Source organism: Drosophila takahashii, chromosome 2R (assembly GCF_030179915.1).
Source record: "Drosophila takahashii strain IR98-3 E-12201 chromosome 2R, DtakHiC1v2, whole genome shotgun sequence".
Taxonomy (NCBI): Eukaryota; Metazoa; Arthropoda; class Insecta; order Diptera; family Drosophilidae; genus Drosophila; species Drosophila takahashii.
This window is the reverse complement of record NC_091679.1, coordinates 12,402,215-12,419,422: the sequence shown is the minus strand read 5'-3', so window position 1 is coordinate 12,419,422 and position 17,208 is coordinate 12,402,215. Positions and strand designations below refer to the sequence as shown.

At 54.2% G+C, this 17,208-nt stretch overlaps 1 protein-coding gene across 1 annotated transcript; it reads right to left on the bottom strand.

Moving 5' to 3' along the window:
* Positions 1-4,193: 4,193 nt before the first annotated feature.
* LOC138912127 (uncharacterized) lies at positions 4,194-4,880 on the bottom strand. The gene is made up of 2 exons (XM_070211985.1): positions 4,871-4,880; positions 4,194-4,786 (listed from the first exon to the last, which is right to left on the bottom strand). The coding sequence occupies exon 2, from the start codon at positions 4,758-4,760 to the stop codon at positions 4,194-4,196; it is 567 nt and encodes a 188-aa protein (XP_070068086.1). The 5' UTR covers positions 4,761-4,786; positions 4,871-4,880.
* Positions 4,881-17,208: the final 12,328 nt, after the last annotated feature.

The following is a 17,208-nucleotide window of genomic DNA, read 5'->3' as shown; positions in this document are numbered from 1 at the left end:
GGAAATTTGTTGAAGAAGGTGCTTTCTCCTCTCGGCGCATTCCGTCGACGTATCTCAGCTTCCTCGTTGTTGTCCTCGTCCTCCGTTGCTCCTGGTTCCCTGCTCCTGGTGTTGGCCATCAGTCCGGACGCAGCGGTGCAATCTCAGCCTTTTCCTGTAGGAATCTCGACGACCGCGTCTAACCCTCGCTGATGCCTTTCTCCTGCCGTTGGCCACCGGTCGGATCGCAGCGATGCCAGTCTCAGCCGTGTCCTATAGGCATCTCGACCCCCGCGTATAGACCCTCCCGGCGCCGTCCTTGATTCTAATCCGTGTTCCTCGTTTCCTTGTTTCTCCTCCTGCTCCTTGACGATTCTCTCTCCTCGGTCGCTGATCCTCGCCTCCAGACGGAATTTTGAATTTCCGCGCCACTCCTCGTAGAAATACGCCGCTTCCATTTCCGCAATCTGGCAACTCCGCTCCTACTCATAATCGCGTTCATCGATCGTGATGAGCGGCGTTGCCACTTCCATGTCTCCAATTCCAGTTTTCTATGTTTAGCGTTGCCATTTTTCGTTCCAGTCGCAGTGTGACCAATAGTGTGGCCATTGTGAAAAATCTAGTATTTTCCATATCGTGTTCCCTATCGATCGCACTATCGATCGACCGCCGCTATCGCAGCGCCCCCATCCCGATTTTTCATTACCGCGTGGCTGTTTTGAAAAGGTAAGTGTTTTTGTGTTGTTTTCCTCCGTTTTCCAGCCATCTGACCATTTTCTCTTCTTGCAGCTCCATGTTGATGTATCTATGAATGCCACTGGATGCTCCGGGGTGCGGATCCTGGCCCCCGCGCGCCCCGGAAGACGACTTGCGACTGCAAGTGCCCCGGTGTCCCGCGCCTGCGGCAGCCTCGCGACGTTTTTGCCGGCCCGCGCGCCTGGCTTTCGCGCCCCGCGGTCCGCTCCTGGCATGGCTGCCGCAGAGGTCGTTAACCCCTTTTTGTTGTTGTGTTGCAGTCGGTGCTACTGCTTGTGTTGTTGTTGCTGTGGTTGTTGTTGGCGCTGGCTGCGCCTGCGCGTATGTTGCCGCGCGTACCCTCCCCTGTCCCAGAACATATTTTTCTATTGTTCTAGCCCCGATCTGGGGCACCTTGTAAGGATGCTTTTTGCTGGGGTCGGCGTCTCAGTCCGCCCAGGATCCTCATCAGATAAATTTATTATCTTTGAGACAGTTGAGGGACGGGTATCAAGATGTTTTCTTTGGGAAATTCTTACTCGGGTCACCGAGTCGTGTACAAACGCGGTGGATGGCCTGGACACGCACCGGCGGCCACAAGGCGGTTGACACTACAGTGAAAACCCTATGAAGCTAACACTAGTGGTACGAACTATGGCGAACAGGCCCGGAATACTCGCAGACGGCACTGTCGCGGCTGATCCTGCTAAGAAAACCTCTACGAAAATGCCCGGAGTACTCGCAGATGGCATAATCGGAGGTAACACTGGCGGCCCTAAATATTGTGAACAGGCCCGGAATACTCACAGACGGCACTGTCGCGGCTGATCTTGCTGAGAAACCTCTACGAAAATGCCCGGAGTACTCGCAGACGGCAGAATCGGAGGTAACACTGGCGGCCCTAAATATGGTGAACAGGCCCGGAATACTCACAGACGGCACTGTCGCGGCTGATCTTGCTGCGAAACCTCTACGAAAATGCCCGGAGTACTCGCAGACGGCGTAATCGGAGGTAACACTGGCGGCCCTAAATATGGTGAACAGGCCCGGAATACTCACAGACGGCACTGTCGCGGCTGATCCTGCTAAGAAAACCTCTACGAAAATGCCCGGAGTACTCGCAGACGGCATAATCGGAGGTAACACTGGCGGCCCTAAATATGGTCAACAGGCCCGGAATACTCACAGACGGCACTGTCGCGGCTGATCCTGCTAAGAAAACCTCTACGAAAATGCCCGGAGTACTCGCAGACGGCATAGTCGGAGGTAACCCTGGTTGCACAAAGTATTTCCGTGTTTTTGATTTTTGAGTTACTGGTTTTATTTCAAAGGTTTTCCTTTCCTAGGCCCTGTCTGTCCCTGCCGCACTCATTATGCTCACCCTAGTTGCCGAAGCCAGTGTCCTGGTGTTTTCGCCTCTGCTTTTGAACTCCTTTTCCACGTGGACTTGCGTTTTCCTTCTTGGATTCACTCGTTGGGTTTTTTTCACCAGCAGTTCTTCGCGCGCGTCGTTTCCGCTTGAAGTCCCCGAGCACAGTGTGGTCGTCGCTCTCTTGTCTGGAAAACCTGTTTTTGGGATTTCGCCGTGGTGGTTCGTTTCTAGTATTTTTTTGTGGCGTGATCGTGGTTTGTGTCTTGACTTCGGCGGGGAAACCTAGCTATTCTCCTAGCTTATTCGATAGTTTTGGCGGTCGCTTAGGGCTAATTTAAATTATATTATTCAGGATTCGTTTCTCTTAACCTACTGCCGTATATATGTACTTAAATCTAAACAAAAATCATAAAACTATCTTTAACTTCAAAATGTGATTCTTCACACCCCCCCTTTACTTCGGGGTGGGGTGAGGACGAACAGTGACGCGCCCGTTCTTGGACAGGTGAATTCGGTACTGCGCTCCGTCGACTTTCTCCAAGCGTCGTATGTCCCTCGCCCTGGGTTGCGCTAGTTCCTGCTCAATCCGGGTTCGGAGCATGGTCGGGATTTCTCGTCCGGTTGTCTCCACTCGCCACTGGTCCGGGGCTACCACCATGGATGGTTCCTGGTGCTCGACCGCCCTGGTGGGTGGTCTGGTCGGTCCAGGCCTCGGCTCGGGTGAACTGTCTGTGGACGAGTCACTCCTTGATCGTTCGGCTCGGCGGCGATGACTGGAACTTGGACCGGTCACTGGGCACTCGATCTCGCGCACGGCCCCGCATGCGACCACTTCCCATGTCCGGTGGACAGTTTCCATCCGTTGTCGTTGAACCCTTGCCCTGGCTCCATTGCGTCGACGTTTCCTCTTAGCGGCCGCTTGCGGTTGCGCCAGGCCGGGGTTGCCGTCGAGTTCACTGGGCGTTCGGCTGTCGTCGGGGCCCGGATTATGGGGGTTTTGCCGTTGTAGTTCGGCCCGCATCCTGGCTGCTTGGCTGGAAGTGCTGGGGCCATCGAAAAGCGGTTCGTTGGTGGTGGCTCCTTCGACCCTTGGTACGACGATCCCGGATGACGGCAGCTGCTTCCTAGCCATCGTGCGGGGGCTGTCGTAGGGACCTGGTCCATACAGATCCTGATAGGACGGCGGTGGGGTGATCTGTCGTGGCTGCGTCTCCCTCCACAGGGGTGGGCGGCAGTCGTCGGAGTCCGAGAGCTCGATGATTTCGACTGTAGTGGTAAGGGATGTTTGCGCTCTGGACGCCGTACTTCGGTTCGTCGTGGCGTCTGACCCGGCCATGGTATCCGGTTCGTCGGCGCTGGAAATGTCCTCATACCGCGGCGGTAGGGTGGGCATTTCGGCGGGAGTGGGCCATACGGCGACGCTAGACATTTCTCCGGTAGTAGCCAGCACTGCGGCGCTGGGCAACTCGCCAGTAGTAGCCAGAACTGCGGCGCTGGGCAACTCGCCAGTAGTAACCAGAACGGTATCGTGGTTCCATTCGCCAATAACGGACATCACGACGTTGCTGGGCCTCGGTGGGGTTGGGTTGCGGAAATTTCCGAATCGGCCGTCGGGTTCCACGTCCATGTCGCTGGTGTTCCCAAGGTGTTCGCCTATTGGGACGCAGAGGTCGAGTACGTCTTCGATGGAAAGACCGGTGGCTTCAGCCTCTTGCATGAGGTCGTCTGGTTCCCACAACGGGTCAGTCAGGAGGTCTCTCATGGAAAGCTGTAGAGCCTCGTCCATCTGACTGGTGATGACGTCGTAGTCGTCGTCGGCCATTGTGCCCGTCACTGGGCGTCTCGGATCCCTGGAACTCATGGGGCTGTGGGGAAAGAAACTTAGTATATCTTAAATACTCGATGTCCCTATGAGTGCGATTGTCTAAGCTAAACCTAACTCCTTCCTAAGTAACTCATTTGTATGTCTTATCTTAACAATGGGTTTCTAAGTATTCAATAATAATAATAAGCCTCGGTCGTGGAATTATTTGGTGGCCTGTCACTGAGTTCCCCTGGCGGGGAGGGACGTTGGGTAGTCGCGACTACCAGCAAGTGGCCCCGCTACTCAAGACGTGGCTTCTTCGATGGCATCAGGTGGCTCGTCGTCGTCGGTGTCGTCGTGGTGATATTCCTTTATATCACTTAGGCCGGCTGTGCGTCGCCGCCGACTCCCAGGTACCTGTAATTGTAAGAGATTAGGGGACAGGAACTTGTGCACAGTGTATGGCCCGTCGTATTTGGCCGCCAGTTTTGCGGTGAATCCCTCTGAGGCCTTGGATAGCACGTGACGGCGGAGGAGTACTAATGATCCTACGGCGGGTCGCCATTCCCGGCGTCTGAGATTGTAGTGTCGTCTCTGTTCGTTTGATGCTCGCTCGCTGTTGTCCTTGACGATCCGGAACAATTCCCGCATCTGCTCTGCCTTTTCGCCGGGTGGTGGTTGGTTCGACGTGTGGTTAGGTGTGGCTTGATCGAAAAGTGTTTTGGGTAGTCTCGGTTCCCTCCCTTGCATGATGAAGGCGGGGCTGAACCCTGTTGTGTCTGAAATGCTCGAGTTTATGGCCAACGAAAGTTCAGGGAGCAGCTCATCCCAAGTGTTCTGCTCGGCTCCATCCAAGTACAGGGCCAGCATGGTTTTTATGGTCCGGTTTGCTCTCTCTGTTGGGTTTTGTTGGGGCGTGTAAGGAGCAGTGTGTTGAAGTTCCATTCCAAGACTTTTAGAGAATGATTTAAAAGACCGACCTGTGAACTGGGTCCCGTTGTCACATACGAATGTACGGGGAACTCCAAAGCGGCTTAAAATTCTATCCCGAAATGATCGTTCTAGATGGGGTGTGGTTGCTTTTCGAAGTGGAACTAACTCCACCCACTTACTAAATGCGTCCAGAAATACCAATAGTATGGTATTTCCGTGACGAGAACGTGGAAAAGGGCCCATGAAGTCTGCGCACACTACGCTGAATGGTTCCTCGACTTGGCGTGTAAACATCCGGCCGGCGGGTTTAAGTTGGCTTACCTTGTATTTCTGGCAAGTGGAACACCGTCGTACATACTTCGTAACTTCCCTGAAGAGTCCTGGCCAGTAATACTTTTGTGTTACGCGTTTGCTGGTTTTCCGTGTCCCCAGGTGTCCGGCTGTTGGGTGATCGTGGCACTCCTGTAAGACCCGTTGGCGGTACTCCTGGCCGACACAAAGTTTCCATGGGACTTGATCTTCCTCCTGGGATGTATTTCCCATCATTCGGTACAGATGGCCACCCTCGATCCGATAATCTGGAAATTTTTCAGGTTCTTGAGTTACCTGCAGCGTCATCTTCCGTATCCACTTGCACTGGGATGGCTCCACATCGGCTTGTTGCACCGTGTCCAAGGGTTGGCGTGAGAGAGCGTCCGCAACTACGTTGAATTTTCCCCGTCGATATTGAACGTCGAACTGATATTGTTGAAGTTCGAGCGCCCACCGTGCGATTCGCCCGGTCGGGTTGTCGATTGAATTCAACCATTTCAACGCCAGATGGTCCGTCACGACTTCGAACCGATACCCTTCAAGGTAGCAACGCATTTTGCGAATTGCCCATACGATCGCGAGGCACTCTTTCTCAGTTACTGAGTAGTTTTCCTCGGCTCGTGTTAATCGTCGGCTGGCATAGGCTATGACTCGCTCTACTCCGTCGATGCTCTGAAGCAGGACTGCTCCTAACCCGCGATCGCTAGCATCGGTTTGTAGGGAGAACTTTTGAGCAAAGTCAAGGCACGCAAGTACTGGGGCTTCAGTGAGTCGGGTTTTCAGTGTTTCGAAAGCTTGTTCCTGTTCCGTGTCCCAACTCCATTGTTTGCCTTTTCGGAGTAGTGTTGATATTGGTTCAACGATGGATGCAAAGTTCGGAACGAAACGGCGATACCAGGACGCGACTCCGAGACAGCGTCGTAGCTCGCGAACATTCGTAGGCGGCTGTAGTTCGCGAATCGCGGCGATCTTATCAGGGTCAGTGTGAATCCCTGATTCGCTTATCACGTGGCCTAAATATTTCAGACGCCGCTGGAAAAAGTTACATTTATCCCGGTTAAGTTTTAGATTGGCTTGCCTAAGTCGTCTAAAGACTTCGCGCAGGTTTTCGATATGCTCGTCAAGGGTCGGACTGATAACGATAATGTCGTCTAAGTACGCGAATGCCGAGGGCTCTAAGTCCGGACCTATGACGCTATCGAGGGCTCTTTGGAACGTCGCAGGGGCCGAATGTAACCCGAATGGCATCACCTTCCAATGGAAGAGGCCTCTACCCGGCACAGTAAACGCGGTGTATTCCCGACTGGCGGGTGCGACTGGGATTTGCCAGTATCCACTCTTAAGATCGAGTGTTGAGATACACCGAGCGTTTCGTAACCGTTCCAGAATGTGGTGGATTCTGGGTAGTGGATACGCATCGGGTATGGATCGCGCATTCAGCTGCCGATAGTCCACGCACATACGGATGTCACCTGTCTTCTTGCCGACCAGCACTATGGGCGCGCTATGGGGACTCTTTGATGGTTCGATCCGTCCATCACGCAATAGCTCGTCCACCTGTTTATTGATAACTGCTTGCATCGCTGGATTTTTCGGGTAATATCGCTGTTTAATGGGCTTATCATCTCTCATAACGATGTGATGTTCCGCGATATTAGATGTGCCCTTCAGATGGTCGAACTTGTCTAGCTCGGTCTCCAGAAAAGTACTCACCCTTGGATCCATAGCTTCCGTCGCCGTTGTCAAGCTCGGGTTGGTGTCGATGATGGCCAGACTTTCCACGCATCGGAAGTCTATCGACGACGATTGGTCGGGCCTAGGCTCGTGTACGCTTTCCACGACTGGATCCCGAAATCGAACTCTTTTGGTCCATAGTGGTGGTCTTGTACCTTGTCTGAAAGGGTTATGCTGCTGAGCCGCTTGGTTCCTTGGGGGCAAGGCCGCAGTCCAACTAGGTTGGGCTTCCCTTGCTGTCGGGGCCTTGGGGCGGTTTCGAGTCCGTCTAGTGCGATTTGGTTGGCCAGGATTTACTGTGGGGGTCTCCGTTGTGTCCTCGTTGCTCCTGGATATTTCAGAGGGAGCAGCATCGCACTCCTCGTCCGGTGCGTTGTTCCCCGCTGAAATTTCCTCGCTGTCCCCGTTGCCTCGCAAGATTCCAGGAGGAGCAGCCACGCACTCCTCGTCCGGTGCGTTGTTCCCCGCTGGAATTTCCTCAGTGTCCTCGTTGCCTCGCAAGATTACAGGAGGAGCAGCCACGCACTCCTCGTCCGGTGCGTTGTTCCCCGCTGGAATTTCCTCAGTGTCCTCGTTGCCTCGCAAGATTCCAGGAGGAGCAGCCACGCACTCCTCGTCCGGTGCGTTGTTCCCCGCTGGAATTTCCTCAGTGTCCTCATTGCCTCTCAAGATTCCAGGAGGAGCAGCCACGCACTCCTCGTCCGGTGCGTTGTTCCCCGCTGGAATTTCCTCGGTGTCCCCGTTGCCTCGCAAGATTCCAGGAGGAGCAGCCACGCACTCCTCGTCCGGTGCGTTGTTCCCCGCTGGAATTTCCTCAGTGTCCTCGTTGCCTCGCAAGATTACAGGAGGAGCAGCCACGCACTCCTCGTCCGGTGCGTTGTTCCCCGCTGGAATTTCCTCGGTGTCCCCGTTGCCTCGCAAGATTCCAGGAGGAGCAGCCACGCACTCCTCGTCCGGTGCGTTGTTCCCCGCTGGAATTTCCTCAGTGTCCTCGCTGCCTCGCCGATCGCTGGTTAGTTCAGCCCTCGAGTCCAGTTGTAATAATTCTCCTCCGCAGCTAATGACGGCCTTGATGCCGCAAAGGAAATCGATTCCTAGCAGGAGATCATCTAGTACAGTGGGCATCACTAGCAGGAACAGCTTTACTTGTTGGAGACCCAGGTGGATGGTTACTACCAGGCCCCTCGTAAGGTCACGGTGGGATCCATCAGCCAATCGGATCCGTGTGCGAATCTCTCGCCAGTCTCTTCCACGACCGATCTCCGCTGCGCGTTGCTCGCTAATGAAGCTCCGTGTGGCTCCCGTATCTAGGGTGGCCTTAAACGGTTTCCCTTTGATGCGGACCTGTGCCTGGATCCTGCCCTGCTCTAACTTTAAAACTTGACTTAGTGGGTTAGGGAATCTCTCGGGTTCCTCGGGCGGTCCCCGCCTGCTCGAGGCCCGTAGCCGTTTCCCGACCTCCGGCAGCATTCCACGGTCCGAAGGCCACGTCTGCCACAGTCCCAGCAGAATAAAATTTGGGGCTGTCGGCACTCCCGTTGGAAATGGCCGTTTTCCCCGCAGTTCCTGCAAGCGTTATGCACGTTGATCGGGGCCTCCGACTCCGGCATGATGGTCCCATGTTGTATGTCGGTACCTCTCCCTGTTGACCCTTCCCGGTTCGAGTGCACTCGCGCACTCATCGGGACACCTTGAATTTCTCGATGGGGGGGTGTAAATCCCTCGCTCTCCGGAATACTTGTTTGATTCCCCTCTCCTCGGTTCCTTATGACCTCGACGTTTACTACGAGCTGTGTCAATTCAGTTAATGTTCGAAAATCCTGCCGCCGAGTGTACAGTTGGTACTCAGGCAACATATTCTCGTACACGCGTTCAAGTTCTTGCTCCACGGTATATCCTGCCCGCTGCATGAGTATGCGGAGATCGATCAGATAGAATTTAAACAGCTCACCTGGTCGCTGGGTATGTGTCCGGATCTGGTCTTCCAGTCTTTGGAAGTACCGTGGCGGTAAGAAAAACTCAAGGAACTCCTTCTTAAAATTTTCCCATGTTGTGCCCTGCAGTCTGCTCGTACGAAACCAGCTTTCCGCCCTTCCTGCTAGTAGTACCGGCATCGCTTGGGGTAGCGCCCGTAGATCGACTTGATACGTGGCTGCCCGTTCTCCAATATGCTCCATAAATCGTAGCGGGTCGCCGGATCCATCAAACGTAAGCCCCCATCGGGCCATTTTGTCCACCAACGTGGCGCAGGAAGTGGTCTCCGGTCGCGTCTGTGCCCCACGACGTTCGTCGGTCTGTAGTAGCATGGTTAAATTAGGGGCCGAATTGGTCCGTGGTAACTGAAGCGTGTTGCTCCTACCGTCGCCAGGTCCTTTTCCGTTCGGGTGGTCGACCACGACAGAAAGGGGCGACTTTTGGTCGGGAGTAACGGCGTTCCCGTACGCCGTCTCCATTTTCGCCAACTGTGTCTGGGTTTCCGGCGACAGATCCTCCCGCCTCGCAAACTCGACGAGTCGTTGGCGCAACTCTTCGACAGTTCCAACGCTATTTAACCCGAACGCGGCGGTCAAGGTCTCGAGTTCCTGCTTCCGACGATACGAGATCCACTTGACTCCCATTTCGTAAGGGTCTACACGGGGTTCTTGCTACGCGACGTTCTTAGCTTAGGTTCTCTGTGGTACTACCAATTCTTTTGAAACTGGTCCGATGCTCACGGGCCACGACGCTGATTATTGTTCAGAAATCCCCGCAGCGAATGTCAAATCAATTGGGATTTATCTGCGCGGTGCACGTGGTTCTTGATTTAATTTTACGGGGTTTGTACCCTACTCGCGGTTTTGTTACTCGGCGCCGAACGCCTTTGTTTGCTTTTCCCGATGCTCACGATGGGATATCTTGACTACGATAAAATCTTGTTGGTCTTCAACGATGTTGACTACTTGAGCTCTCACGACCGACTGTCTTTCTGACGATGAGTCCCGCTGTTATATACCCGATGGCGGTGCGATCACGTTACCCTCGTCGGCTTTGTTCGGGTCGGCCCCGCGCACGTGGTTCTCTTCTTACAATGGGTATATTACGAGCGTGCGATCTCAGAGGTTAGTTAGGGCTATCTTCGTCACGAATGTTAACAAATTTACAAATATTTCCTTTTTTTCCCATAAAATTTCTCTCAGTGTATTCAATTTATTTCTCTGCAGTTCTTACAAATCTTCCGGCTTAAGACTCTATGATTGGCAACGGCTACCGACTTCCAAATGACCCCTTGACAAAATTTTCCAACACTCCATGGTGGAAAACAAAATGATCTAGTGGTTCTTTAGGCCACGATGGTTGAAATTTTCCCCGACTTTTCCCTAACTAGTCCCTGTTCGGGCGCCAATCTGTAAGGATGCTTTTTGCTGGGGTCGGCGTCTCAGTCCGCCCAGGATCCTCATCAGATAAATTTATTATCTTTGAGACAGTTGAGGGACGGGTATCAAGATGTTTTCTTTGGGAAATTCTTACTCGGGTCACCGAGTCGTGTACAAACGCGGTGGATGGCCTGGACACGCACCGGCGGCCACAAGGCGGTTGACACTACAGTGAAAACCCTATGAAGCTAACACTAGTGGTACGAACTATGGCGAACAGGCCCGGAATACTCGCAGACGGCACTGTCGCGGCTGATCCTGCTAAGAAAACCTCTACGAAAATGCCCGGAGTACTCGCAGACGGCAGAATCGGAGGTAACACTGGCGGCCCTAAATATGGTGAACAGGCCCGGAATACTCACAGACGGCACTGTCGCGGCTGATCTTGCTGCGAAACCTCTACGAAAATGCCCGGAGTACTCGCAGACGGCGTAATCGGAGGTAACACTGGCGGCCCTAAATATGGTGAACAGGCCCGGAATACTCACAGACGGCACTGTCGCGGCTGATCCTGCTAAGAAAACCTCTACGAAAATGCCCGGAGTACTCGCAGACGGCATAATCGGAGGTAACCCTGGTTGCACAAAGTATTTCCGTGTTTTTGATTTTTGAGTTACTGGTTTTATTTCAAAGGTTTTTCCTTTCCTAGGCCCTGTCTGTCCCTGTCGCACTCATTATGCTCACCCTAGTTGCCGAAGCCAGTGTCCTTGTGTTTTCGCCTCTGCTTTTGAACTCCTTTTCCACGTGGACTTGCGTTTTCCTTCTTGGATTCACTCGTTGGGTTTTTTTCACCAGCAGTTCTTCGCGCGCGTCGTTCCCGCTTGAAGTCCCCGAGCACAGTGTGGTCGTCGCTCTCTTGTCTGGAAAACCTGTTTTTGGGATTTCGCCGTGGTGGTTCGTTTCTAGTATTTTTTTGTGGCGTGATCGTGGTTTGTGTCTTGACTTCGGCGGGGAAACCTAGCTAATCTCCTAGCTTATTCGATAGTTTTGGCGGTCGCTTAGGGCTAATTTAAATTATATTATTCAGGATTCGTTTCTCTTAACCTACTGCCGTATATATGTACTTAAATCTAAACAAAAATCATAAAACTATCTTTAACTTCAAAATGTGATTCTTCACAACCTTTATTGGGCGCGGTAAACTGCGGCCTCGCCGGCCACGGATACCTTTATCCGGTACCGCGTACCCTCCGCGATGACCAACTTGGCCCATCGCTTCTGCCGCGCTCTCCCCCGCTGCCGTCTCGCCTCAGCCGCGACCTCCGGTGGCCATTCTTCCTCCGCGATCGGCGTCCACGGCTCGCCTCCCGCGCTATGCTGCCGCTGCAGCTCCGGCCTCTCCGGCGGGGCACGAGCCTCGGGGCACGAGGCCTGCCGCGCGATCTTCGGCGTCGCTGCCCGTGGACTGGGCCACTCCCACGCCGTCTTCTCCAACGGCGTCTCTCCTCTTATCCTCTTCCTGCACTCCTGTGCCGGCCATCGCCACGTCACGACCGCCTCATGCCACGTCCCGCCGTCTGCCTCGACCACCCGTCGCTCCTCCGCGATCCGCACTGCCTCCTGCTGCTCCTGTAGCGGTAGTGAGGGCGGTGTTGCCGGCGGTGGCGGCGGTGGCGGCGGCCATGTCGCCGGCGGTGTTGTTGGCGGTGTTGCCGGCTCCTCGGGCGCTGGCGGCGGTGGTGGTTGCGGCTCCCACAGGCGGGCCTCCTCCTCTTCGGCCGTCTTGAGCAGCCTCTGGAACGCGATCTCGGCGACCTCCTGTCGCCTCATCTGCCTACATATCCGGGCGTGCGTGATCCGGCGCGCCAGGAACATTTGCCGCCAGTCCCTTCCGCGATTCGTCGGCGGCGCCATCCCGAGCGGGATATAGCTCTTTCCCCGCTTTGCCATGTGGAGGCGGTGGGACTTGAGCTCCACCCGCTCCTCTCGTCGCATGTGATCCTCCTCGTCCGAGGACACCTCCGGGGTGACCGAGTCCAGGCCTCCCCAGGTCTCGTCGTCGTCATCCGACGAGAGCGACACCACGGATCCAGCGTCGTCCGGCATCCGTGCCTCCTCGTCCGCGTCGTCCTCCAATTCCACGTCCGGAATTTCGCCGCGGTCCTCCTCCTCCGACGGCGACGGAGAGCGCGACGCCAGGGGTGACGCGCACAGCTGGAGGTAGGATTCGGGATCCTGCCTCCATATCGCTGCGGGCTGTTCCCCGGCGCCGGCCTCACGTGCCTCGGACTCGCTGCTCTGCGTTACGTTGGACATGTTGCTGCTGCTGCTTAAGATTTTCGAATAGGCAGATCCGCTCTGCTCTACTCTCCGCGTAACCTATGTTCTTCCGCCGCGCTCCTGTTCCGTTATTTCGCAGGGCTTGTACCGGTAACGGGACTTGACCTCCGCGTACGCCTCCTACGGAATTTGCATCGGTGTGCGTCAGCCGGTAACGGTAGTTGCGGTTTTGACCCTCCTCTGACCCGCTCTCGCGCTCCTGAGTGTGTGTGATCGTGTATCCGTGTGTGTTCCATGTGTTGTGCCCGTTTCGATACACCGTATCGTCCTCTCTCCTTTTCTCGCTAACGGAAAGCACAGTGCTCCCTCGATGTCGTGGTCGTCCCACTTTGTTCACTCCTGGGCTTTAGGTCGCTAATGTGTGCTGTTTTTTCCTTGCCGCTTTCCTCGTGCCGTAACTTGCAGATCACCGGCGAGGTGAACTTTGTGATTTTAAACGGCCCATCGAATTTTGGGGCCAATTTCGCCGCGAAGCCCTCTACTGCCTTGGACAGGTGGTGCTCCTTGACCCAGACCTTGTCCCCGACCTTCGGCTTCCATGGTCGCCTTCGGAGATTGTAGTGACGCGCCTGATCCTGCGCCGCCCTTTCCATGTTTCTCCTGACCAACTCGAAGATCTCCTTTAATTTTTGTGCGTTTTCCGTGGGTGTTTGTGTTTCCTTTCCTGTTCCGGTTGTCTTCTCGTCATACAGCGCGTTTGGGAGTCTCGGCTCTCTACCCTGCATGATAAACGCTGGCGAATAGCCCGTTGTTTCCGCCACACTTGTATTCACGGCCAACTGTAATTCTGGCCATTTTTCATCCCACGTCCTCTGATCGGCTCCGGTGAATTGCGCAATCATTGTTTTCACGGTCCTGTTGGTTCTCTCCGTCGGGTTTTCTTGTGGCGTGTACGGTGCTGTAAACTGGTGTCGGACACCTAGTTCCTCCATGAACTTTTTGAACGCTCTGCTTGTGAACTGCACGCCGTTGTCGGTTATCATTATTTTAGGCACTCCGTATCGTGAAATTATCCGTTCTCTGATGGCCTTTTGAAGGGTTTCCGTGGTTGCCCTTCGCATGGGCACGATTTCGGTCCACTTTGAGAATCGATCCACCAAGACTAGTAGCATCGAATTCCCGTGTTTTGACCGTGGCAGGGGGCCGACGAAATCGGCGCATACTGTAGCCCATGGCTCCTCCGGAATTTGTGTTAGCATTTTTCCGGCTGCCTGGAGCTGGTTAGGCTTGTATTTCATGCAGCTTTCGCAGTTCCGCACATATTTCCGTACGTCTCGATGCATGCCCGGCCAGTGGTATCTTGCTGCCACTCTTGCAATCGTTTTCCGACTGCCCAGGTGTCCGGCCGTTGGCATGTCGTGATTTTCAGAGATTACCCTTTTTCTCGACTCGGTGGGTACGCACAGCTTCCAGGCGACTACGTCCTCGTTGCCAGCCCTGTGTGGAATATGTCGGTACAGTCGGTCGGCTTTCATCAGATAATCGGGGTATTTTTGTGGATTCTGCGTAACCTTTCCTTGCATTTCCTTTATCCAGGGGCATTGTACTCGTTCTTGCAGATCGGTTTCCTTATTTTCCAGTCTTCGGCACGTTTCTGGTAGCGGCTGCCGTGACAGGGCGTCCGCTACTATGTTAAGCTGGCCCTTCCTGTATGCGATTTCAAAATCGTACTGTTGTAGCTCCAGCGCCCATCTCGCGATTCTGCCGGACGGACTCTCGATGCTATTCAACCACTTCAGTGCCATGTGATCGGTTATCACTTTGAAGTGGTAGCCCTCCAGGTAAGGTTTTAATTTCCTGATGGCCCACACGATCGCTAAACATTCTTTTTCTGTTGCAGAGTAATTCCTTTCCGCCCCGTTCAAGGATCGGCTGGAGTAGGAAATCACCCGCTCACCCTGGTCCGAATGTTGTGTGAGAATAGCACCGAGGCCGTAATCGCTGGCGTCTGTTTGGAGTACAAACGTTTTGCTGAAATCGGGGCATGCCAGGATTGGATCAGCCACTAGCCTGGCCTTGACGGCTTCGAACGCTTGCTGGTGATCGTTCGTCCATTCCCATTTTGCTTTCTTCCGGAGGAGTGCGTTCAAGGGCTGTACTATGGTGGCAAAATCTGGTACGAATCGCCTATACCATGATGCCACCCCCAGGTACTGGCGCAGCTCCTTAACGTTTGCCGGTGGCTTCAGCTGAGCTATAGCCGAGACCTTCTCCGGGTCCGTCCCAATGCCTTGGTCTGTAATTCGATGCCCTAAGTATTGCAACTCCTTCCTGAAGAATTTACACTTATCAGCATTTACTTTCAGGTTTGCTGCCCGCAGTCTTCTGAACACCTCTTTTAGGTTCTGCATGTGTTCCTTTATGGTCCGTCCGATGACGATAATGTCGTCTTGATACCCAAAAGCGTGCGGCATCATCTCGGGCCCTATGACCTGGTCCAATGCTCTTTGGAATGTCGCCGATGCCGAGTGTAGTCCGAATGGCATGACTCTCCATTGGAATAGACCTTTTCCCGGGACTGTGAAGGCTGTGTACTGCCTGCTGTCCACCTCCAAGGGTATCTGCCAGTACCCGTCCTTTAGATCCAAGCTGCTGATGTACTTGGCTTCTCTCAGCTGGTCAAGGATGTAGTTTATCATTGGCATCGGATACGCGTCCTTAACGGACTTTGCGTTTATTTGCCGGAAATCTACGCACAACCTCCATTTCCCTGTCTTCTTCCTGACCATGACGATTGGTGAGCTGTAGGGGCTTTTCGACGGTTCTATGCAGCCTTTTTCGAGTAGCTCGTCGACCTTGGAGTTAATTTCCCCTTGCATCTTGGGATTCTTGGGATAATACCTTTGTTTGACCGGCTGATCATCTTTCATGGTGATTTTGTGCACAGCTACGGTCGACGTTCCTTGTATATTCTCCAAATCTGCCAACTCTGTTTTTAGGAATTCAGCTACGTCCTCTTCCGTGAATTCTTTTGGCGTTTCCGTGACCGCGACGGACAGTCTTTCCTCTGTGCATTTTTGTTCCCTGTTTCTTGGTGGTATTGCCACCCGAAGTCCAGCACATTCCATTTTCGCTCCTATCGTAGTGAGGAAATTCCATCCTAGCACCAGGGCGTCTATGATTCCAGGAAGGATCAGCAACTGTATTACCACAGTTCTCGTGCCGAGTCCTATTCCTATTTCCAGCTGTGAGGTGATGCTCCCGCACCGTCCGTCTGCCATCCGTACTTGCCTCCTCGTGGGCCTGACCTGTCCTGCCGCCTGCAGCCTGTCCGCCAGCTCCTCGCTTATAAAACTAGCCGTGGCGCCGGTGTCCACCGTGGCCTTCAGCCTCTTCCCGGCTATGAGCACTGTGGCGGACAGTTGCATTTCTTCCGCCTTCAGGTCGCCCATTAAATCTGAGGGGCAGTGCCTCGCGAACCCTAGTTGCCCCTCGGCGGCTGGTATCGCTGGGCGTTTCCCGATTTCGGGCAGCAATTATTTGTCACTCTGCCTATTTTTCCGCAGTTCCAGCAGAACAGCACCGGGCGGTTTCGGAACTCTGTTGCCCAGTGCTCTTGGCTTCCGCAACGTCGGCATGCTGTTGCCGGGTTTGTGACGTATCCTCTCCTTCCCTATGTCCTCTGGTCCTGTGGACCTCGCCTCCAGGGAGCATCTGTGCCGTCTTGGCACCTTCTGCAGACTGCTCCTTGCTCCCTTCGAGTGGCTGTTGGGTGCGCGAACTCTCTTCGTGCTGTTCCCGGGTGTTCGAATTCCCGTCGTGCAGCTACAGGGTACGGGGTGTATCCTGGTCTGTGGGGTGTTGGCCTCCTCGAACTCCCTCCTTTGCTGGTCCAACTCCTCGAAGTCGTCTGCCAGTGCCATCAGAGCGTCCAGGTCCTTGCACTCGTACGGGCGAATGAATATCCTCAGCGCCGGTGTGCTGTTCTCTATTATCTTCTGCAGGACCTCTTCTCGGGACATATCCAGGGGCCGCATCAAGGTCTGCATGTCTACCATGTAGTCTTTAAAAGACTCATTGAAGACTTGTTTCCTCTGCCTGACCTGATCGCCTAGCTTCACCATGAAGCCCCTGGGCAGGAAGAATTCCTTGAAGCTCTGGGAGAAGTCTGCCCAAGTCTCCCAGAATCTGTTGTTGGCGATAAACCATTTGAGGGCTCTTCCCTGCAGGAGTTCCGGCATCGCTCTGGGGATTAGATCGGCGTTGAGCCCGTACGTCACCGCTGACCACTCTACTTGTTCTAGGAACTCCAGGGGTTTATCGTGGCCGTCGTACCTGAAGGTCCACTCTCGTACCTGCTTCGCCACCTTGGCGTAGTCCGGCACTTCTGTCTTGGCCCTGTCCTTCCTTTGATCGGAGTCCTCCTGCCTTTCCCGATTGTTCTCCCTTTGAGTGGAGTTTCGTCGCTCCTGGTTGCCGGCGTCCCTGAGGCTTTGGATGTCCAAACTGCTCACCAATCCCTCTGCGTTTGTGATTTTCATCTCGGGAGTCTTCTTTCCGTATTCCCTTTCCAACGCTTCGAGGATGGCAACTGTCTCCGGTTCTTTGGTTGTGCGGTCTATGAACTCCGACAGTGCTTTTCTCATGTCATCCACGAGACCCTCTAGCCTGATTCCAAGGGCTGCTGCGATGGCGGGAAAGTCATC

Coding starts and splice junctions, on each gene's coding strand:
- LOC138912127 (XM_070211985.1), bottom strand. CDS start 4,760: ATGCTGGCCCTGTACTTGGATGGAGCCGAGCAGAACACTTGGGATGAG.